The 22,769-nt window shown below is 43.1% G+C and overlaps 1 protein-coding gene across 1 annotated transcript in view; it reads left to right on the top strand.

Moving 5' to 3' along the window:
- ksr1a (kinase suppressor of ras 1a) overlaps positions 1–22,769 on the top strand; it is a 34,420-nt gene that overhangs the window by 3,325 nt on the left and 8,326 nt on the right. The window contains exons 2-20 of the mRNA XM_085420130.1: positions 6,131–6,271; positions 11,965–12,112; positions 12,213–12,687; positions 13,910–14,091; positions 14,652–14,721; positions 15,139–15,222; positions 15,434–15,495; positions 15,589–15,698; positions 15,973–16,144; positions 16,440–16,481; positions 16,761–16,809; positions 17,442–17,505; positions 17,897–18,187; positions 18,273–18,469; positions 18,565–18,661; positions 18,818–18,951; positions 19,352–19,483; positions 19,595–19,730; positions 19,933–20,066. Of these exons, the coding sequence (XP_085276256.1) occupies positions 6,131–6,271; positions 11,965–12,112; positions 12,213–12,687; positions 13,910–14,091; positions 14,652–14,721; positions 15,139–15,222; positions 15,434–15,495; positions 15,589–15,698; positions 15,973–16,144; positions 16,440–16,481; positions 16,761–16,809; positions 17,442–17,505; positions 17,897–18,187; positions 18,273–18,469; positions 18,565–18,661; positions 18,818–18,951; positions 19,352–19,483; positions 19,595–19,730; positions 19,933–20,066 (2,720 nt within the window). The remainder of the gene's footprint in view (positions 1–6,130; positions 6,272–11,964; positions 12,113–12,212; positions 12,688–13,909; positions 14,092–14,651; positions 14,722–15,138; positions 15,223–15,433; positions 15,496–15,588; positions 15,699–15,972; positions 16,145–16,439; positions 16,482–16,760; positions 16,810–17,441; positions 17,506–17,896; positions 18,188–18,272; positions 18,470–18,564; positions 18,662–18,817; positions 18,952–19,351; positions 19,484–19,594; positions 19,731–19,932; positions 20,067–22,769) is intronic.

Genomic DNA, 22,769 nt, shown 5'->3' with positions numbered 1-22,769 from the left:
TAACAAGAATTGGGGAAAAAAAAGACTGATGTAATGAAATCTTAAAGATAAGCAGAGATCTTTGGCAGGAGGGGAGAATACAGTTGCGGTCTGCTGATATAGATAGTTTTCTGTCTCCGAAAAACTCAAGACAAACTGAAGAAGACATTTGGAAGTCCTATTTGCTGTTCTCTGGGTGTGTTCTTCAGAAAGCATCCATTTGTAACATGAAGGATTGGTTTAGTAGGGTTATCAGACGGGCATGATAATGTTTCAATCATGATAATGTATCGTGCCAGAAACGCCGCTAGGGTTAGATGTCTTTCAGGCTGAGGAGGGCATTAGGGATCCTCTGCCGATCAGCGGTCTTACTTCCCACAGCTTTACTGGCACGCTCTTTTGAAACCACCTCTTGCCTTCATTGTGTAGTTTCACTTCTCACTTGGGCCTTCTGTTAGATTCTTCTTACTACGTTCCCCGTCTCTTAGAAGTAAGTGGATTAGTGCATTGGTCGTAGATTTCAAATGACTCTTAAGAAGTATTGTGTGAGAGGTGTTGCTTTTCCAGGCGTGCGCGAGATGTGTCTGATGAGGTGGGGCGTGCAGTGGTTGCAGCGGCATGCCATGGTTCTAAAGTTCCAGCAAGCACTCCACCATGCAACCGTCATATCAGAGGAGGTCTGTTCTGCAGCGAGGCATGGATATCGTTCCTGCTGGAGCTGCGAGTACTTTTAATTTGTGTGTTGAATTTGAGCAGTCTGTGTGAGGTCAGAGTAGTTGTCACGCTTGTGGTGCGAAAGGGTTATCTTTCCCATATTGCACTGGAGTGCAATCAAGAGCAGCTTGAACTCACTTTATTCTCTCATTGAGAGAGCTTTATTATTCCACTTGAACTGTGTGTGTGTGTTTGCGGGGGGGGTTTCTGCCTTGCCAGTGAGAGGATAATGATACTGGCCTCTCAAATGGAGTGCTAACTGGTACTTCACTTTTCACACGTTAATCCCACTCAGGCTTAGGCTCTGTCTGCCTCTCGTGGTGCTTCTGTTACATTTACTGTAGCTCTTCATGTATGCTTGACTCTTGCTTTATTGCATCCACGCATCCACTTGCTCTGCCTTTTAGCACCTTGTTTGTTCCTGAGCCGTAATCCCAACAGAATCTCAACTTGGAAAACAAATGCACCCTAATATCAAGTGCTTTGCTCGTGCACGCTGGCCTTAAATGGTGTGTTCTGAGGTGTATGTATGTGTGTATATGTGTGTGTGTGTATGTATGTATGTATGTATGTATATATATATATATATATATATATATATATATATATATATATATATGAGAGAGATATAGATATATACATTGATGCTGTAAGTCTTTCCATAAAAGCAGCCTGTGCCCTTACCTTTCTTTTTCATCACCTCTCTATGTAATGCAAACAGCAAAGCGTCACTCTGTTTTGTCTCCTCACAGTGTTGGAGAGAGTTTGCTGCGTGCTCGTGGTGCGAGCTGTTGTGGCTGCGTCTATATTTAGACATCTTTCTTCCTACGCATTTTCAGGGTTGGTTGTTAAATAAGAAAATCAAATGACGCGCAAAGAGCCCGTTCGAGAAGGGAGAGCAGGGAGGAAAGGGGAGGGGAGAATCAAAGCCAATCCGCTGTGCTGCTTCTCATGACATGACAACTGCTGTGTGTGTGTTTGCTGTTGGGGGGGTATAAAGGAGGAAACACAACTGTAGTGACTATATCAGCCCTGACCCTTTCTCTGTTTGTTGTTGTTGTTTTTGTTGTAACCAATAAGATAGAAGTACATACTGTTGAACAGTGTAGGCAGATGTTGATCTATTCTTAAACCGACTGGGGGTGAGTTGAGGATTGCATCCTGTAATTTTGAGGCCTGCTGTACTTTTTTCTTTTCTGGGAAGAAGGGATTTGCTTTGTCTAGCTGTAAATCATACCTGGTTGTAATTGTCTAAAAATAGACCTTTTAAAATGTTTAAAAGTGCAATGCCTCACAGCAGCTTGTAAACCTTACATTTTAACTGGCTAAACTTGCCACATGTTCTCCTCTTAGACGTGCCTTGTTTGGTCTGTCTGAGGCTCAGACAGACACGTACCCCTGGACCTACCACTCCCACCCAGCATCGACTTGCATGGGTGCTAACAATGATGGAGGAGGGGCAATTTATAGGCCATTGTCTTGGACTGTCAACTGTTTATACCCGACAGACACACCCCCACCTCCCCTCTGTGACCTGGCCCCTGCATAAATATGTCAAGATTAGATTTTTTTTTTTCCTGTTTTGGCCAATGGTGACAATGTAGCATACAGATATGATGAAGCAAATCTCTGGGACACAGTTTTAAGAGGTGCTTTGACTTTAAGTGCTCTCTACTTTCTGTTCAATCTCCACCAAAACTTATATCGGTATCTCCTCTTTGGGTTTTTCTTACCTAGTCCAGAGGGGCCACATGGCTAATGATATATGACATAAGGCGTGTTCTTATTCAGCGAGCCTGTTCTGACGACAAGACGTGAGTGCAGATTTCTGGGCGGGAGAGCTGACCTTCATCTGCGAATAACATTTCCGGGGATAGAGCATTGTTGCTCAGTTCTGTGATAGGGCCACGCTTATAGCCTTGGCAGGTGCACCGAAGTGGCTGTGTCAGCAGGAGCCTTGAGAAAACAAAACAACTGAAGCGGTGGGATGTGCTCCCCGAGTCTGCTGTGTCAGGCTGGCCTGTGCTCGGACTCCCTTCTCCTTTCCTCGGTGCCCAACAAACCGGCTGTCACTCATCCCCTCGCAGCATTAGGCTGTTGCCATGGTGTTGTTTAGCTCTGCTGACAGGTGGGCTCTGACGCCATTTCCCCCCCTCCTCCTCCTTCCCCCTCCGGGCCACACGTCAAACACTGCTTTCTCCCCTTTGCACCAAAAATAATATCCACCAGGCCAGCCTGCCATTATTTTGTTGACGTGTGCGTGCCTGTGCTCTTCTTATGCACAGTACTGATATCGGTGAGGGGGTTTCGTGCTTGTGTCCTCCTGTCTACCTTACCCATTTAGATGATAATGGGTAAAGAGACTGCTCTCTGTGGGAGGAACAATATAAAAGAAATGTTGGTCGTGTTTTTGCTCCTACACATTGGGATGTTTATATGGTGATATGTATGTTGCCTGAGCTCTGTGTTTCACATGTTTGGGAAAATCCCACTGAAATGTTGCTGACGACTCAGAAGAGGGGTTGCTAGGTAACCTGACGTCACAGGGCTGCACTGGTGTATAGGGAGGTAAAGCAGGAGGCTAGCTCATTAGCCACACTGAGCAAATGCCATGCTAGGCCTGATCTAAAAAACCAAAAGGACTACAGGCTCTGTTATTCTGAGTTTATAATGGATTGGATGTCACATTTATCACAGGTTCACTTTGTGCAGTCCTGCTTCTATCTCCCATCTACTCCGTATACATGGGTCTGTGTGTGTGTGTGTGTGTGTGTGTGTGTGTGTGTGTGTGTGTGTGTGTGTGTGTGGGTGTGTGTGTGTGTGTGTGTGTGTGTGTGTGTGTGTGTGTGTGTGTGTGTGTGTGTGTGTGCACGCCAGTACATTTGCATACATGTCCATATGTAAAAAGGTTTCCAGCAAAATATGTTCCTGTCTTTTCACTCCTCCCAGAGAGGGAGCTGGTCTTACTTACTGGCCTCTAAGGCCAACCTCTGGCAGCTGAATGCATGTTCAAGTCAGAAATGCTGCTCTGTTTTTGTCCTTTTTTAGTAAAGCTTGCTTGCACTCTTTGGCATGTAAGACCTAAACGTTTGTATTTAGGCACATTCGATTTAGCCAAAGAAGCTTTTATGACAAGGTGCTTTCTTGTGTGCTGGTAATATTTCTTTTTCATTGGATTACATTCAGTTTTATTATTTTATAATGCTCTCACTGCAGCTGATGATTGACGACTGCTCGCAGAGCTAAAAAGCTTCAGTCAGGGTCAACACGTTGAGAATTTAACTTCTTTCTATCATCTTTCATCTCTCTGGCCTCCAGTGGAGAGGCTTTTGTTGGCTGCTGTGAAGAAGCCTTTTTACATCCCAAGGCCACACTTTCTGAGAGAAGCGCGGTATGCTGTACGAGTTTCTGTCTGGTCGGTGAGTAGAGGAAGCTCAATGAGCAGAGAAAGACACACGCTCGTCGCTGTTGCCCAGGCACTCGAGAGGTGCGCGGTGGGTCGAAAGGTAGCTGGTGCTGTTCAGCTCATCTCAAGGTGCTGCCTGCTGTAATGGATTCTTACAGATAGACGGTGAGATAAGGACACTCTATACAGTCACGCTGAGCTGCACAATGCAGGCCGTTGCAAACCAATACCACGGCGAGCATTGTTATACTTACTCACAGGACCACTGCGCTCAACGTGGGTTTTTTGGAAGGCATCAGATTAAATTGTTACAGCTTTACATTTTATTTGTGCAGACTCCAGTGGAATCATTTGCATTGATAGGCCGATCATTTATTCCTCTACAAAAACAAGGTAAAGCAATATTAACTGATGGGATGTTAACTGATGTTGGGTCTGATGTCATGAGACACTACAACAAAGGTTGCACCCAGCCTGCTAATTAAAAAAAACTGAGGAGAAGTAGGTGTCTGTGCATCTTGTTGAAAGGAATACTTTATTTAGAACCTGACAGAGTTACAGCTCATCTCAATATACTGGACAATAGTTTTATATTGTACACATAAAGGTGTACAGCTTACAGTGGTGTTCTTTGGGTTATACACCTCTTATTTCTTTCTCCAAACATAAGCAGCATTTCTGCAGCCCAAGAGCTCTAGTTTTGTCTCATCTGACAAAAGGACACATTTCCAGTACATATAATCTTTCTCCAGGTTGTCCTTTGCATATTTCAGTCTGGCTTGAAGGTGTCTCTTGGTTTGTCACCTCACAGTACATTTCTGTGCAGGGTTCCAGTGATTGTCTTCTTTGAGATTGCAATTCCGTACTTGGCTAAGTCATTCACTAGTGTCTTAGCAGGTGTTCTGGTGTCTTTAAACACATCTCTCATTAGTTTTCTTTCTCTGTCAGACTTGTCCTGTACTGTGTTTGAATATCTTGATGGTATTGCTCTGTGGTAACTTTGTTTGTCCATCTACCTTTTTTCTCAAATCTAAACTGATTAGTGTCTCAGTTTTTAACTTGGGAATTGATTTTACAAACTCTGGGCATTACAAAGTTAAAGCACACCGTTGCACAGCAGTGCTTTGTGCTATGGCTCAGTTAAAAGGTCCGTTTTTCAGAGGGCTAATAATATCATGGTCATTTTCGCTTTCTCTGTAATAATTCTGTAGTGCAAATAGAAATAATTCATGGTTTCTAAAGAAATGTAGTATGTTTAGAAATGCTATGATGAAAGCCCCTAGCTCTATTAAAAATAAAGAAAAAAATTAACTTTGAAAAAAATTAGAAAAATGACATGTAAAGGAGAGAAGAATTGGCCTCATAGAGGCATCACATCGTGGACACATTGTGCACAATGTGTTAAACCTGGAAAGAAAATGATGGCTCCTTGGCTCTGTCATGAAGTGGAGGGTAAAAGATTTGTAGAAGCTCAGAGAAAATAAGAAAGTTTGAAGGAAAATGCCCGTGGGACGAAACTAGTCACATGGGCACTTTCTTTCCATCACTCTGAACTTTGATGCTTCTCAGCTGCAAACAGACACATTTGCTTTGGCAGCACTGCTGATGCTCTCATTAGATGACCAGGTCATTGTTCCTCTGGATAATAATAGCAGTTTATATCTAATTAGCTTGTCTCTTTGAGGGCACAGGGAAACATTGGAGCTGTCACTGCAGGTACACTGAGCTCAGTAGAGGGGGAATAAACAGTAAGCGAGGGTGTGGAGATATTCACGTGTCTGACTTTATCGTAACAGAGGCTCATCTGGTGTCAGGTCAGTGTCATGTCACTCGTGTGAAAACAGCAGTTTTCGGTCTGTTTCTGCTTTAAAGGTGGTACCTCTGCAACAATAAAACCCTGCCAACACAGGTGTGACAGATACCCTTCACAGTGAATGCCTGCTCTTTCTCATGTAGCTCGTAGCAGACTCCCAGTCTCCCCTGCTAACCTGCCCCTCCCTTCTCTGCTATGTTCTCTATTGCTCCCTGCAGGTGAAGCTGATGAAATACATCTGTAAACAGCTCCAGTGCAAGCAGAAAGTGCCAGAGACAGAGAGGCCCGAGGCCCTAGACAGCTATCCACACTTGCGAGACTGGTTACGCACCATCAACCTGCGACCAGAGCTCATTGAGGTAGGTCATCGTCTGGGCGCCAGTACTCTGGCCGGAGTGACTGGCGTTTGTCTCCCGTTTACAGCTGTTCTATAAGCACATCAAAGACTGCGTATAAAAGTCTTTTATATGCAGTCTGTGATGTGCACTCAGTCAACATTCACATGTGCATGAGGAATTAACCAGCGGCCGTCAAAGTGCCTTTCAAAAAGAGAAGCTGCTTCATTTTTGACGTCCTGAGAACGGCAGCGCCAAAATCTAAACTTGAGCTGATTCATTTCAGATAACTGTTTCTACTGTCAAATTTTATTTTTTTGTTACTGAAACAAGGCTCACAAAACTAGCAAAGCAAAAAAAGCGAAACTGGAAGAGACATGCTGGTCTGTGCTCGGAGAAAGTCTTGAATGCTTCAAAAATCTCATTCTCAGCCTTCTGGTGCTATTTATAGCTCCATGCCATGTTTGTAAGAGGGAAGAGAAGGCCCTTTTTATACAAGTGTACAAAGTGTACTTATCTTTATTATAGTTCTTTAACTGATCCACTCTGTGCCTTTTCTTTTTCATTGCTCTAGCATTGTTGATGGTTACATGTACATTAAAAAAAACCCCAGGTATATTAAAGTCTTGTTTTTCAGTAGATTCTTTTAAAATAAGATAATGACCTGTTCCTTGCCTAAACATACACAATTAGCATTTATTTAGGTGCTGGATCACTTGGGCTGTGGTGGAACCAGGGTAAGGTCTGTTTCACTTTCTGTCGGTCTCCCAAAAAGACAATGACCCAGAAAATAAAGAACTGACCTTGGGTGTGAGAACCATGTAGTGCAGTAAAATGTTTAATATGTGTTGTTCAGCACCGCTCAAGTGTCCCGCTCCTGAACTGTGACTCCAGCCTGCTAATCTGCGGCTGACACTGACCTCTGACCTCCTCGTGTAGCAGTGGGGAGTCTTGAGCAGAGAGATTTCCTGCAGAAAGCCTCCCTTATTAATGCAATTTCAGAACTCGCTATTTGCTGTCACTTCTGATCATGATGAAACTTTAGAGCATTGCCGTGTGCAGTCTTCCATTGCAGAAGCTACCAGCTGGTTAACTTATCATTTTTGTTTCAGTGTTGTTTTTAAGCTCCGCTATTGTTTAGTGGCTGTCAGCTGTTTGTTTGTTTGTTTTAACGCCTGGATTTATCATTTTTCTTATTGGGTTGTCAAAATTGTCTCTCCTTTCTCTCCCCCTGTCCTGTCCTGTCCTGTCGTGTCCTGCTGTAAACTGTTTTAATCCATGTCAGCTCTTATGTGTTTTTGTCGTTCCAGTCCATTTGTCTTTGTTTTGTGACCTGACGGTAACCTGCTTTATTTTTAAAACTCTTCTGCACTCGTTATTCTTTAATATGTGCCGGCCTTGTATGTGCTTTGTGTTGCGGCCTTGTTCCGTATCTGATTATTTGTGCTCTGTTTACTGTTTAGTCCATTCACTCTTAAACCTCACTTCCTTTCAAAAGAATTTAGCTTTGCACGAGACACGATGAGGTTTTCTGATGAAATAGAAAGTGCTCATTTGTATGTCTTGTAGACCGGCGGGCACATCCCAAAGGACGAAGGACTGTAGCGGCATTTTGATGACCTATTTAGACCAAATATTATTAGACTGAGAAGTCTACAGCGCATCTCCTCACTTTATACTATGATGGCTAGATTATGTGATGGACAGTCCAGTTTTATTTGTAGCTGAATTATGTAGATGACTTAATACAGAGAATTCCTACTGGGGATTCTAACCTGTGAAGGGCCCATATTACAGTTTTTTTCTGAATGCTTAAACCCTAACTGTGATTCCTGTAGCACAATCTCTAAAACTATTCAGACTTATAGCAAAACCACTCACTGAGTTTGCAAAACTAAAAGCACAAAAACTGCTTTGCACTCAGTTTGCAATTTTGTAACACATACTTTGCAAAACTGTAGGCACAATTAACTACACAACACTCAATTACCAAATTTCCAACACACTCCTAGCAAAAGTATACACATGTATGGCTATCATTAACACTAATTTGCCAACTGTCTGGCACACTTTCACATGTCAAAACTTTCTTAGATAATTAGTTCACTTTGCAATCAGCCTAAGCACTATAATACAGGTAAGCTGTGTGTGCGGAGTACAATGGAGGGAGCAGAAAGAGTGAGAAGTAGAGGAGGCCGAGGAAGAGGACGTGGAGGTGAAGAAGTAGGATGAAGAGGACGACAAGGACAAGGAGGAGCAAGAGGAAGACGAGGAGGGGGGAGAGGAAGGGTAGGAAGAGTAAGAAATAGAATTGCTGATGACATCAGAGCTACAATAGTGGACCATGTCATCAACCGTGGAATGACCCTGAGGGTAGCTGGCCAACGGGTCCAGCCTAAACTGAGCCGCTACACTGTAGCAAGTACCATAAGGACATCTTGAAATGAGAATCGGTTAGTACAGTCACTTCGCACAAAGATTTGTAGCACTGCCATATGCCAATGAGAAACACACCAATACCATTGATGTAAAAATACTGAAATTGTTACTTTACAGAATTGCTAGATGACCAGATGCTGGGGGCAGAGGAAGCATGTTCACTGCAGACCAAGTAACCCATATAGTCATTATGGCGGTTGCAAATAATCTTATACTTGGAAATAAACACTTGTGTTTGTTTTGATGTGTTTGAATAAACACCAGTACTTGAAGTTTGGATCCCTCTATGCTTATGGATCTATGACAGCAGTATGAGCTCAAACTGACATAGCCTACCTTGTGCACAGAGAAAGCAAAAGCCAGATGTGTTTTATATTCATACCATCAGTGTGCAGTTGGCGCATTGTGTGCTTAGTAGATGATGGCTTGTGTGTACTGTTTGATACGGAAACAAACAGTGAGGAAATAGAATGAGAGTAGAGGGCCGACAGCAACTTTAAATATCACATCACTCACCCCTTACATGTGTGTGGTTTAGTGTGTGCGTGTGCTATGTTTTGGTTCTAGTGTACACACTAGTGTGGGAGGTTGCCCTAGTTTTGTGATCAGTGTTTGCCCCTGAGAGCAAGGGTTTAACCTGACTGATAAGTGATTGCGTACTTCCCCAGTCAAAAGAAACATCCTAAACTCACTGGATTTGGCCCTATTTCCTTCTGTCATCCATCAGTTGTTGATTGCACTGTTGTTTTATTTCGCCGCTTCAGTAACTCGGCTGTAAAAAGAAAGCCCCGCCCTTCCAGGTTTGTACATCTCCAATCTTGCAGACTACATTTTTTTTAAAGCACATAAAAGGCTGGAAACAGAGGAATATGAAAGGAAAACTGCAGTGCTAAATGCTTAAATAAGTGGGAGTTGGTAGTACACTGGAGGTCATAAAGAACGCCTCCACTTTTTTCAGTTTTTATTGAAATTTGAGGAGATTGACTTGAGCGAGCAGCCTCGGTGATTCACTGTAATGCTACAAGTTCAGATAAAATAAATGCATTAAAAAAAGTTTCAATAGTCAAGAAATGGAATAATCATCCAAATGGGGTTTGAGTATCAACCAAAGTGGAACAGTCTGGTTTACGACACCCTGTGATGCCTTATTGTTGAGTTTTACTGTCTGCTGAAATAATAAATTTTCAAAAATGGGAAGTAAAAAAGGAAGACAGCCTGGGTGGTTAGCAAGATGACCCAAAACATTAGAGAGGAACTAGACAGCGGGCTAAAAAGGAAAGCCACACAGAGACGAGTCTTAACCCTTTCATACATAGTGGTCACTACAGTGGACAGCTATTCAGAGGCTGTTTCCTTGTATTTGTGTCAGTGTTGATGGTTAATAGCACATAAACCACTACATTGGACACTGCTGTGTCACTCCATAACCGGCCACCCACTGGTCGTTTAATTACTATAGATGTATGACGTGTTTCATTGTAATCATTGTTATTTAACCCTTTCATGCATGAATTATGACAACCTCTGTCAGGATTTTTTTCTTAAGGATTTTTATTCATCTTTTCATGCGTAAAGACGAATAAAAATACTTAAGAAAAAAATCATGATTGAGGTTGTCATAATTCATGCATAAAAGGGTTAAACATGTGGCGCTGGTTTAGATGTGTAGAATTAGGAAAGCAAAGCAGAGTAGATGTATAACAAAATTAATTTCATAATTAATAAATCCGTGTTTAATGGTTTGTTACCATTAACCTAAAAGTGAAGCTAAACGTGTGCAATGTGACTTTATTTTGAAATTTTATCAACTTTATTTTTTTGTATTTTTTTGAATTTAAAATAACACAACAACTATTTGTTTAACAAATGCTTTGTGGCTTTTTGTAAAGTTCAGCGTGATGCCTCCAGAGCTTTGTAAATGATACAGCATAGTGCATTTAAAAAAGCTATTTGCATGGTTTATCTATAAAGCTAAATGTTTATAATACTTGTTTTAAAGAGTTGTCACTGTGGCTGTGACACGTGCATCAGTGGACTAACACTAAAGGACATGTTGTGCGTCTCTGAAAGGCCCATGGCTCTGTATAAACCGCAGTATTTGCTGCTCTGAACATTGACCAGTGACTAGGCCTTCATCATTTACATAAATTTTTATATGCCCCAGTGTCATGAGAATGTAAATGTTGACAATGCTGATATTGTCTGGTATCAGCTGTGATATAACGCGTAATACAATATAATAGTCAGTCAAAAAAGTATCGCAAACTATTTACAATTTGCCTATTATAAAGTGCTACAATAATTTCCACTCTGAAACAAATGCTAGAAATATCGCAGCTGCTGAGTGGATTACATTTAGGGTTTAATTTCAATTTGTAAAGCAGTCATGATTAAGCGTTCTTTGTTTTAATTTCAAAACTGATAACTTTTCAGTATTAATAAAGATACAGACTTAATGCTTAATTAAATACTGGTCAGCTAATGTCAATCAAAACTAATGTGAGCACTGTTAACTTTAACACACTGCTAATCCTCCATTTGGATTTTTTTTTCTTTATTTATGACACCCAATACTTCATATTATTTACAATTCACAATTGTGTCCACATAGAGTATCCAAGCCTATATGAATTTGTGTCTTTATCCGTTCAGCCATTGGGGAAAAAGATTATAAAGCATGTGCTTCTGTTTTCTTACTTTGCGGCCCACTAGTGCTTCCCAGTTCTCACAGTGTGGTGTGTGTATTAACTCTGCATCTTACTGCATCACTGTTTACTTCCTGTTTTACTGTTGTCAAAGTTACCTTCACCATTGTACAGTCATTACACTTGTATAAGAGGTTTCACATAGACAGAAAATATTAAGCCATGTTTTTTGTCAAACCCCAGCTCAGGTTTGATCTTGGTGTTCAGCTTCTGCTCTACGCAGCTAATGAAAAATCAGATAAGCAGACAAAGTAGTGTTTGGAATACCCCAAACAAACAGGATTAACAGTGATTTCCAGGAACTGTCCCGAGTCAGATGTTGAATAACCTGCTGAGCACTGCAACATTTTGCCCTTTTTTAACGCTCAGTTTCAGCCTCACTACAAACAGTGTTGTTGTGGCTGATTGAGGGTACACTCGGAACAAAAAATATTTTTTATGAATGCCATATAAGCATAGTTCTTTTGGGCTATTTTGCTCTCTTTTGTTGTACAAAGCTTGTCACTAACATACTGCTTCACGTTGTAATAGATTAGAGCTCCTGTCATGGGCTTTTGTTTTGCTCCTCTGAAGGCTGTGGAGGCAAAGCTGTCGCTGGATACCTTACTGCAGATGACAGGAGCTCAGGTGAGAGACACGATGCGAAGACTTGGGTCCAGCTCAGAAGAATGTGGCAGACTCGGTGCTGCCCTCTCTTGTCTAAAGAGTGCTACTGAATCAGGTATGGGTTTACACTTTGATGTTCCTAGAGTATATTTCCCACGGATTTTCTATTAGTCTTTTTATTTATTTATTTTTGGTCTGTTTCATGTCTCTTCCAGGAGGCGAACTAAGAGATGACAGCAGTCTCTGGCTGTCTGAGCCCACCAGGAGGGACAGCGGCTCTCTGCTGACAGCGGACCAGCTAACCAACCTGGGGACCCCACTCCGCACACACAGCCCCTCGCCTCTAGCCCGCCCATCCACCATCCAGTCCACCCCATCCACTCCCTGCGCAACCTTCCCCCACCCTCGCTCAGGCTCGGTGTCAGCGGCGCCCACGCCAGACGCACATGGCGACAGCCCTCTCACAGATCCATTCCCTATGTCCTTCGCCCGCGCAGCCCGCCTCCATGGGCACATCTCCACCCCACCTATAACGCCTCCTTCAAAGAGGCGTCACCGGTTGAAGCCTCCCTGCACCCCTCCCCCGCCATCCCGCAAGGTACTGCACCTGCTTCCCAACATCACACTGACGCGCAGCAAAAGCCACGAGTCTCAGCTGGGCAACCGCATCGAGGACCCTCCCACCAACAAGTAGGTGCTAAGCTGTTAATGGGTGGTTTGAAGAAACTGCTCAAGAATTCACCTCATTTGCAGCTTTTTATAAGTAGGTCAGACTGGAACTAAGTGGGGAATCCTCAGATGGCACTGTAATTGTGACAGATTGCTTCTGTTGTGGGGAGTGTGTATGTGTTTTGGGGGTTTTCTGTTTGCTTTTTTGGGGGGGGGGGTATCTTTTATTTCACTGAAATTTGAATCTCAGCTTGTTTTTGCAGGAAGTGTTTAGTTTCTGCTGCTTCACAGAAAGGAAAAGGACAAAATTCTGATTTGTGCTGGCCAGCAAACGGCGTTGGCCAGCTGACAAGCCGTCTCACAAGGGATGTTTTTTTTTTTCCCAGTTTGTTATTACTATCAACTGAAAGAGCACTTGTTGTTTGACATTTTATAAAGGACTTGATAAAATGCCCCGGTCCTGCCCGATGTCTCACTCTTAATTTCGCCTTGCGCTCTGTCGGGACAGAAGCAGTTTTCCTTAGATATGTCCTCATTCGCTCTCTCTCCCTCTTCCCCTTCCTCTTTCACATCCGTTCACATACTGCCTGTTGCTCCTTTGCTCTCGCTGTATGAGTGGAGCTAATCCCCACGCAGATTCCCAGAGATTATGAGTCATGTCAAAACAGGAAGTATTTCCTAGTTCTAATGCTCAGAGGTGGCAAGAAACACACAGTTTCTCTCTATCCCTCTCTCTCTTAATATCTAATGTTTTTTTAACCTCTGTACTAGGACTGGCTGCCCAAGCACAATGCAATCACATGTTTATCCATAATATCGGTTTGTGGAAAACTTTATTTTAAAAAAAAATGGAAAAAATGCCTAACATAGGACACTATATGCTTTTGGAGGTTTATTCTCACTCTGCATATGTTGTGCAGTATATTACAAAAGTGTTACTTTATGTAAGGAGGTCGCAAGTCGCAGTACTAGACTGATAGTCTTTTTGCAAATTTTTGTGGCTACTCACGTGTTTGTGTGCATGTGCGTATAAACCACAGACCTGGCACCGCTTAGCCCTTCACTCCTTGTGACTTCACTCTGGGTGTTAAGGATGTCACCCTGCCCTTCGTGTGCCAATGCAATTAAGGTTCTCCAACGTGCCTCTCCCAGGCCCTTACATAATCTGTCCTGTGCAGTATAGTAAGCAAGCAGTTCAGTATACAGCACCTGCTGATTCACTCTTCTTTCTGTGCGTTTCCAGGTGTGTTAAAAAGAACAAGTTGTTCCTGAACATGCAAGTCAACGGTAACGGATGTGAGGATTCGCCTTCTCGCTACTCCGCCGTGTCTGCAAGGACACCCGGTGCCACCCCAGCTGCCAACACAGCACCTTACACCCTTCCTGGAACTCCCACACTGCTGGAGGAGCACAGCACAATTAAGAGTGAGTCAGCTGCATGCATGCACTTTTAATTTTGCTGAATATACCTGCTTAAAGTGGACTTATTGTGCTAATTTCCAGCTTCGTAGATCAAAATAGTTCTTGTATACGGGGCCTGGGTGCAACTTGTCAGTTCATTCTCTTAAAGACAGCTTTACTTTGTTTGTCTGAACAGATCTAAAGAACAGGTGTACTCAAAGCTTAAGACTGTGTTGTAAATGACCACATTAAGAACACAACCACTAAATGAGATATAACAGTAAAAAATGCAGTCTGAAATCTGAGCTTTTGGCTCATAGGAACTGCTACTACAGATGCACTGACATCACTATTTGAAATTTTGGCAATATTAAAATTGGAATCCACAGAAAAACAGGAGTAAAGACATTATAGGTCCACTTTACTGACACGATGTAAAAGTCTTTGGTTCTGCAACATTGCTATAATGATCTTGTGTGTGTTTTTGTGCTTGAATGTAAATAAAGGCTTTAACTTAACATCACCTCAGTCAGCCATCCTTGTAATCATTACTCATCATTTGCATTCTTTCTGTCTCTTTCTAGATAATGTAGCAGTGCATCGCAGCTCCCCACAAGCAATAAGGAGGGATATAGGGCTTGCAGTCACGCACAGGTAGACCTTTCAATGCCTAGAAAAGATAGATTTGCTGTTAATGCAATAATGGCTCAAGAGTTGGGAGTTCGTCCTGTAATCGGAAGGTTGCCGGTTCGAGCCTCGGCTTGGACAGTCTCGTTCGTTGTGTCCTTGGGCAAGACACTTCACCTGTTGCCTACTGGTGGTGGTCAGTGGGCCCGGTGGCGCCAGTGTATGGCAGCCTCGCCTCTGTCAGTGCGCCCCAGGGTGGCTGTGGCTACAATGTAGCTTGCCATCACCAGTGTGTGAATGGGTGGATGACTGGATGTGTAAAGCGCTTTGGGGTCCTTTGGGACTAGTAAAGCGCTATACAAGTCCAGACCATTTATAAATTAAACTTTACAGCGATCTAATACAGAGCGGGTCCGTAAGAAGCTTTTATGTTTTGTTTTTTAGGTTTTCCACCAAATCCTGGTTGTCCCAGACATGTCAAGTGTGCCAGAAAAACATGATGTTTGGAGTTAAGTGCAAACACTGTCGGTGAGTTAATTACTGTCACAAACACAACCCAAAAAAGTGGTGAAAAAAAAAGGTCCGTTAGAAGGCACATGTGTTTTAGGAAGGTGGGAATCTGATGTCTTGGCTAAATCTTGATCTGGGTGTAAGGCATGTTGGTGCTAATTACGAATTACCGCTAAGCCTCTCATATGCTGCCTATGGTTTTTTTTTTTTTTTTTTTTTGCTAATGCAGATTAAAGTGCCACAACAAATGTACAAAGGAAGCTCCATCCTGCAGAATCTCCTTTCTACCAAGTAAGTTTTCTTTCATCCCACGCTGTGCAGCTGATGGGCTAAATCTATTTGGCATTCATGCCTGTTTGTGACATGATTGGTTTTCTCCCACAGTTGCCAAAATTCGGAGGACCGAGTCAGTTCCCTCTGATATAAACAACCCAGTGGACCGGCCGCAGGAAGCACCGCAGTTTGGCACACTACCAAAGGCTATTACGAAAAAGGTAAATTAAAAGAACTTTCAGAGAACTGCCGTGTGTGTAGTCCCTTTTTAATTACCTTGAACTATTATGCCAATACATATACCTCCATTATCTCCATCATCTGTCCATGCTAACCATTGTAAAGATAATGTATCTGAAATCACACCTGACTATTAAAGTGTGCACTGACAGGAAAATAAAGCATAGAGCTTGTTGAAGGAATCTTGAAGGCAATGCAACATGGCTAATAAATAGCAATCATGCTTAGTGTTGTAACCTTCCATCCCGGTCCCAGCAGGATCATCCACCAGTACTGAACCAGCTGGACTCCAGCAGCAACCCATCCTCCACCACTTCATCCACACCTTCCTCCCCAGCACCCTTCCAGCAGAGCAACCCCCCCAGTGCCACACCACCGCCCAACCCTTCACCCAAAGGTCATCGAGACAGCCGATTTAATTTCCCGGGTAAGCTTGGGTACAGAATCACAAACACAGATGCACAGATACACATGTAGAGTATATACTGAAACATGCATGCTGACATTGTTCTGATTTTTCCTCAATGCATTTGACGATGAATCTTTTCCGGTTCAGGAGTGTGGCGCTCCCACAACTACTTATCCTTTTTCCCCAAATACACAATATTAACACTAAAAGGAGTTTTTAAGAAGATCTCTTAATTCAAAGCTTCTCTAACCAAAAACCCTTGTGTCCCTTGCCTTGCTTATCACTCTTCCAATTCTCTTTTTCTTTGAAAAAGCTGCCTGTTACTTTCAGCATAGACAGCAATTTATCTTCCCGGGTGAGTTGATGGTCCCAAAGTGTAATACTACATTGTTAAGATCCCTTCATCCCTCTCTCCCTCCACACCATGGCTTCTTTACAGTTTTCTGTCTCCTGCATGTTTGCTTTTAAGGGCTATAGTAGTTAGATTAGCTGTGTTTGACTGTGTGGCAGCATTCTGATGCCATCTGCTGGAAGTAGTAGGAAATTGCATGAGCAGTCATGTTCATGTGTGGTGCTGGCTCTGTAGCTTTTGCTCCCATCGGTCATCCCTAACTGGTATCATTTTCCTCTGCAGATGTTTCCAGTCCTGCAAATTTCCACTCAGATGTTCTTCAGGACAGAGTGTAAGACTTTTTTGTCTCAAGCTTTAATCCAAGTTTTAGTGACTACACAGTGGTTTTGGTTATTTACAACCCTGTTTCTTAAAAATGGCAGAATGCTCTAAAATGTAAATAACAGCAGAATGTGATGATCTGCAAATTATGTAAACCACATGTTTAATTGAATAACACAGCAAAACCTTTAAATAAATGTAAAATGTTGAACGTGAGAAACTTTATTTTGCTTTGAAACTTCAAAGTTTGTCAATGACACTTCAATTAAAGATGATCCAAAGTAAATTCAAACTTATGCACCCAATTCTTGTTTTTTTTTAAAGGCTTTAAAGAAGTATGCTGTACAATCATTCCACTCTGGAAACAGAACAGTTCAAAGAAATCATTAAAACTGGCCTGCCTGCAGTATAGATCTGTCATCCACGGAAAACATTTGGTGCTTTTATCGGAATCTCACCTTCACCATTTGTCATGATGTCTTTGTACTATTTAAAATGAAATATAGAGCTTAAACTATCTGCAGATCATTGTACTCTGGCATAACTTGCATTTTGTGCAGTGTCACTCTTTCGGAAACAGCCTTTTATTTATTTTTTTTGTCTTGCTTTGAACCCCTCTGATATCAGTGTTCTGTGTCACAGCAGTGAGATAGAGCAATCATCAGACGACGTACATGATGAGCTGGTAGAAGATGACGATGAAGAGGTAATGCTGGAGATGCAGTCTACAAATATTCTTTTGTTGTACTGTTTCCTGGCTCTTTGCTTATTAGTCTGTACAGTGAAGCTGTTCAGTGTCACACCTTCAGAAATTGGTTTTGTTTAATTTTGTTTTCAGTTTTTAGACACTCATACTTTGATTTCCTAAAAGGTTGGACAATTGTCAACTGGGGTATGAAATTAGCTCAGGTGACTGAAGATTGAGATTTAATTAAAACATCCAAATGTGACTAAAAGTCCCTGTGACATCTGTTGATTAGAACCTGCTCAGGTGGCAACACTGGCTTACAAAATGTTCATCGGCAGTTTTAAATTTATATTTGGTAGATTTTTTTTTTAAATCAACTTTTACAAAAACCATCGCCACACTATTGCAGGAAGGGGATGAGGAGGTCGAGGTCGAAGATGAAGATCACGAAGGGGAGGAGGACGACGATGAGGAGGATGATGAGGACAATGTGGATGGAGGAGAAGATGAGGACGACAGAGGGGAGATCAGGATGCACATGGGCTCCGACGGCGAGTGCGACGAGCTGGATGATCTGCCCAACTCTCGGGGAAACCAGTGGAAGGGCCCCATCTCCCGCAAGGCCAGTCAGACCAGCGTTTACCTGCAAGAGTGGGACATCCCCTTTGAGCAGCTGGACCTTGGGGAGCTCATAGGAAAGGTGAGGAATCTACCCAACGAATTCCTAGTGTGTTGCATACTCGAAAAAAATAAAAAATCAGACAGTTTGTGTTTTGTTTATCCAGGGCCGCTGGGGAAAAGTGCACAAGGGCCGGTGGCACGGCGAGGTGGCCATCCGGCTTCTTGAGATCGATGGGAACAATCAGGACCACCTGAAGCTCTTTAAAAAGGAGGTGATGAACTACAGACAGACCAGGCATGAGAATGTGGTCCTCTTTATGGGAGCCTGCATGGCTCCACCCCACCTGGCCATTATCACCAGGTGAGAACAAAAATATCACAGGTTACCTCAAAAACGATTCTAAACCGGATGCATGTGTTTGCTTTAATAGAATGATTTTCCTCTAACTCCTGCAGTTTTTGTAAAGGGAGGACACTCTACTCAGTAGTTCGAGACACTAAAAACACTCTGGATATTAACAAGACAAGACAAATTGCTCAGGAGATTGTAAAGGTATTTGTTTCTTTTTTGTGTGTTAATTTGTGAGAAACGTGACATCTTAGGGGGGAAAAATTATGTTACGTACTAAACATAGCAGAACTGTGTAGTCAAAGATATAATTTTCTATTACTGTGTTTTCCTTTGTCTGAACACCGTTGGCCTGGACAGGGAATGGGCTATCTGCATGCCAAAGGCATTGTTCACAAAGACTTGAAGTCAAAGAACGTTTTTCATGACACCAATAAGGTTGTGATCGCAGACTTTGGCCTGTTTGGGATCTCTGGAGTTGTTCAGGAGGGAAGGTAAGAAACATGTCCACCGCTCCACACCCCAAAGAGACCTTAAAACTATGACCTTAACTAAAGCAGTGCTAAAACCACTCTATTACCCGGGGACGCCCACTGATCTGTGATAAGCTGAGGTCTGCAGTGCTACTTCTGTAGGCATCTCCCTTGTCAGCCAGTAAAAAGAGGGAACTCTCCTGATTGTAAAATTGCAATCATTATCTGGACACTCTTGATTTCTGAAGCACATTTTGAGCGCACATCTTACTAATTTTTTGCCTCCTTTTGTGTATGGTTCATTAGTAGCTAACAGGAGTAAGGGACTTTATTTAGTGAATGCATTTTGTCCTCTTAATACATCTTTTCCCCTCCATTTAAAGTGTTACTGAAAACTGCATTTTTGTTTTTGTTTTTCCAGGCGTGAAAATAAACTCAAACTTCCACATGGCTGGATTTGTTATCTCGCACCAGAGATTGTGCGCAGAATGAGCCCAGGTAACAATGAGGACCGCCTTCCTTTTTCCACCGCAGCAGATGTGTACGCCTTTGGGTAAGTTCTTCATGCACATCTGGTTGAGTTCTGTCATAACTTTCACTGACTAAAAAGGAAGTCCACCATTTGAATTTCAAACAAAATGCTCTTCCTTTTCCCCACTTCAAGCACAATTTGGTATGAGCTTCAAGCTAGGGACTGGCCAATCACTAACCAGCCTGTGGAAGCTACCATCTGGCAGGTGGGGAGCGGAGAGGGCATAAAGAAGATTTTGGCAGAAATCAGCCTGGGAAAGGAGGTCACTGTGAGTTGGACCATGAGTGTGTCAGTCATTCAGAAATGTAGATGTTTGTTCTGCTTGTGTAAGAGTGGAAAATACCCATGCTGATGCAACGATATCAAGATGTTGCAGTAGTTTTTAGGTCAATCGATTGTAGTTCACAGTGCGGTGAGTGCGGGTCAATGGTTTGCCAGTCACATTGAAACGAAGTGGTTTCTTGTTTCAGGAAATCCTTTCTGCCTGCTGGGCGTACGACTTGAGAGAAAGGCCGACCTTTACGCAGCTGGCTGACATGCTGGAGAAGCTACCCAAACTCAACCGCAGACTGTCCCACCCTGGACATTTCTGGAAGTCTGCAGAGTAGGTATCCCAGAAATGAAGGATGGTGTGAAGACACTGGACCTGTGAACACAAAAAACTTTCTTTCCTTTTTCTTATTTGTTTATTGAGAGTAGAATATCAGATCAGAGCTGGGTTCAGCCTTAGTACTGGGCTCAGATGAAATGTGAAATTTGTAATTTATAGCTGGAAACATGACTTCTGAACTTGAATTCCTTGCACAGCACTGTTTATTGAAATGAGACATTTTTGGCAAAAATAAGTCTGTCATACAGAACTTTGTTACATTTGTGACCAACAGACTATAGCTAGAGTGTAACTGGGTAATGCATAGATATCAAATTAAAACTCAGCTGAATGCATGTAGATATTTGGATGTAAAACATCTAATCGACTCTTTGCTTTAGTCTTTTCATTCTTACATAGACCACCTTAACTACTTCATGCAACCACATATGCCTCTTTTCCTGGCACTAGCATTAACTTTGTTATAGCCTCACGTCTCCACTGTTTCCTATATTTTATGCAGTATTGTCCAGAAGTGTTCAGCCACTCCTCACTTCTTTATATTTTGCTTTCAAGGAGTCATAATAGTTTTCCTGGCTTTTTGAAGGTCTTTCAGAGTTTTCTTTTAATTTTCACTCATTAGTCCCGTGTATGAAACTGATCATTTTCAGAAGAAAGTAAGGAACCAATTTTAAAATGTGGCTTTAGGCACTTTGCTTAGCAGCCTGTTGCAAAAATCTAAAATCTCTTACCATTTCTTTAGTTGAAGATTGAAAGAAAGCAAAAAAATACAGATGAGAGTTTATGAGTTTGACAGACATAAAATTGTATTTTTGCACCAACAAGGTGATTCCCAAAGACCGTCACTAAAAACTTTACATATCTCAGCATGGTGTGCAGTGTGTCCATTAAAAATTTTGAGTAACTAGGCAAGTAGAGGACAAAAGAATAAGTGGTCATTATAATAATATTAAGTCATTATTGAAGCAGTGTGTGATCACCTTGATAGAATACAGAACAAAAAGCAGCCAGCATCCAAAGAAGTGCTCCAAATGTCCTTCATGAAGCCTGAAGACTACTTCAGGAATAGTTATACCAAATATTCCAGAGCCACTCGCCTAGCTTGGGAGTCACTGCACCTAGTGCTCCGATTACCACTGGGACCACCGTCACCTTCACCCTCCACATCTTCTCGAGCTCTTCTCTGAGCCCGTGTTCCTTCTTCCTGATGTTGCTGTCATTCGGAACCGCTACATCGATCACTACGGCCGTCTTCTCATGTTTGTCTACCACCACTATGTCCGGTTGGTTAGCCACCACCATTTTGTCCGTCTGTATCTGGAAGTCCCACAGGCTCTTAGCTTGGTCATTCTCCATTACCCTTGGGGGCATCTGCCATTTTGACCTCGGGACTTCCAGGTTATACTCGGCACAGATGTTTCTGTACACTATGCCGGCCACTTGGTTATGGTGTTCCATGTATGCCTTGCCTGCTAGCATCTTGCACCCTGCTGTTATGTGCTGGATTGTCTCTGGAGCATCTTTACACAGCCTGCACCTGGGGTCTTGCCTGGTGTGATAGACTCCAGCCTCAATGGATCTTGTGCTTAGTGCTTGTTCCTGTGCTGCCATGATTAGTGCTTCCGTGCTGTCTTTCAGTCCAGCTTTGTCCAGCCACTGGTAGGATTTCTGGATATCGGCCACCTTCTCTATCTGCCGGTGGTACATACCGTGCAGGGGCCTGTCCTTCCATGATGGTTCCTCGCCTTTCTCCACTTTCTTGGGTTTCTGCTGCCTGAGGTATTCACTGAGCACACTGTCAGTTGGGGCCATCTTCGTGATGTATTCGTGGATGTTCCTTGTCTCATCCTGGATTGTGGTGCTGACACTCGCCAGTCCCCGGCCCCCTTCCTTCCGCTTAGCGTACAGACTCAGGGTGCTGGACTTGGGGTGAAACCCTCCATGCATGGTAAGGAGCTTTCTTGTCTTGATGTCAGTGGCTTCTATCTCCTCATTTGGCCAGCCTATTACCCCAGCAGGGTACCTGATCACAGGCAGGGCATAGGTGTTGATAGCCCGGATCTTGTTCTTACCGTTCAGCTGACTCCTCAGGACTTGCCTGACCCTCTGCAAGGGGTTCAGGCCTATGCAGAACAGCAGTGGGGACAGAGCATCTCCTTGGTAGATCCCGCACTTGATGGTGACTTGTGCTATAGGCTTGAGGTTGGCCTCCAGTGTTGTCCGCGACATCCCCTGATGAATGCTCCCAGGGTCCTGTTGATCTTATATAGTTCTAGGCATTCCAGGATCCAGTTGTGGGGCATTGAGTCATAGGCCTTCTTGTAATCAATCCAGGCAGCGCACAGGTTGGTCAGTCTGGTCCTGCAGTCTCGGCTGACTGCTTGGTCTGCCAGTAGCTGGTGTTTTGCGCCTCTGGTATTCTTGCCCATCCCTTTCTGTGCCCCGCTCATGTGTTGACCCATGTGCCTGTTCATCTTAGCCGCTATGATGCCTGACAGGAGCTTCCACGTGGTGCTGAGGCAGGTTATTGGTCGGTAGTTGGTGGGGACCGGTCCCTTCTGGGGGTCCTTTAGGATCAGGACCGTCCGGCCTTCGCTTAGCCATTCCAGGTGTCTCTCGTGAACTAGCAGCTGGTTCATTTGTGCTCCCAGGCTCTCGTGGAGTGCAGTCAGCTTCTTCAGCCAGTAGGAGTGAACC

This window comes from Rhamphochromis longiceps, linkage group LG10 (assembly GCF_057381845.1).
Source record: "Rhamphochromis longiceps isolate RC_006_pf linkage group LG10, R_longiceps_female_GT1.1, whole genome shotgun sequence".
Classification (NCBI taxonomy): Eukaryota; Metazoa; Chordata; class Actinopteri; order Cichliformes; family Cichlidae; genus Rhamphochromis; species Rhamphochromis longiceps.
Note: the sequence above shows the minus strand (reverse complement) of the source record. Positions and strands in the feature narration are given on the sequence as shown.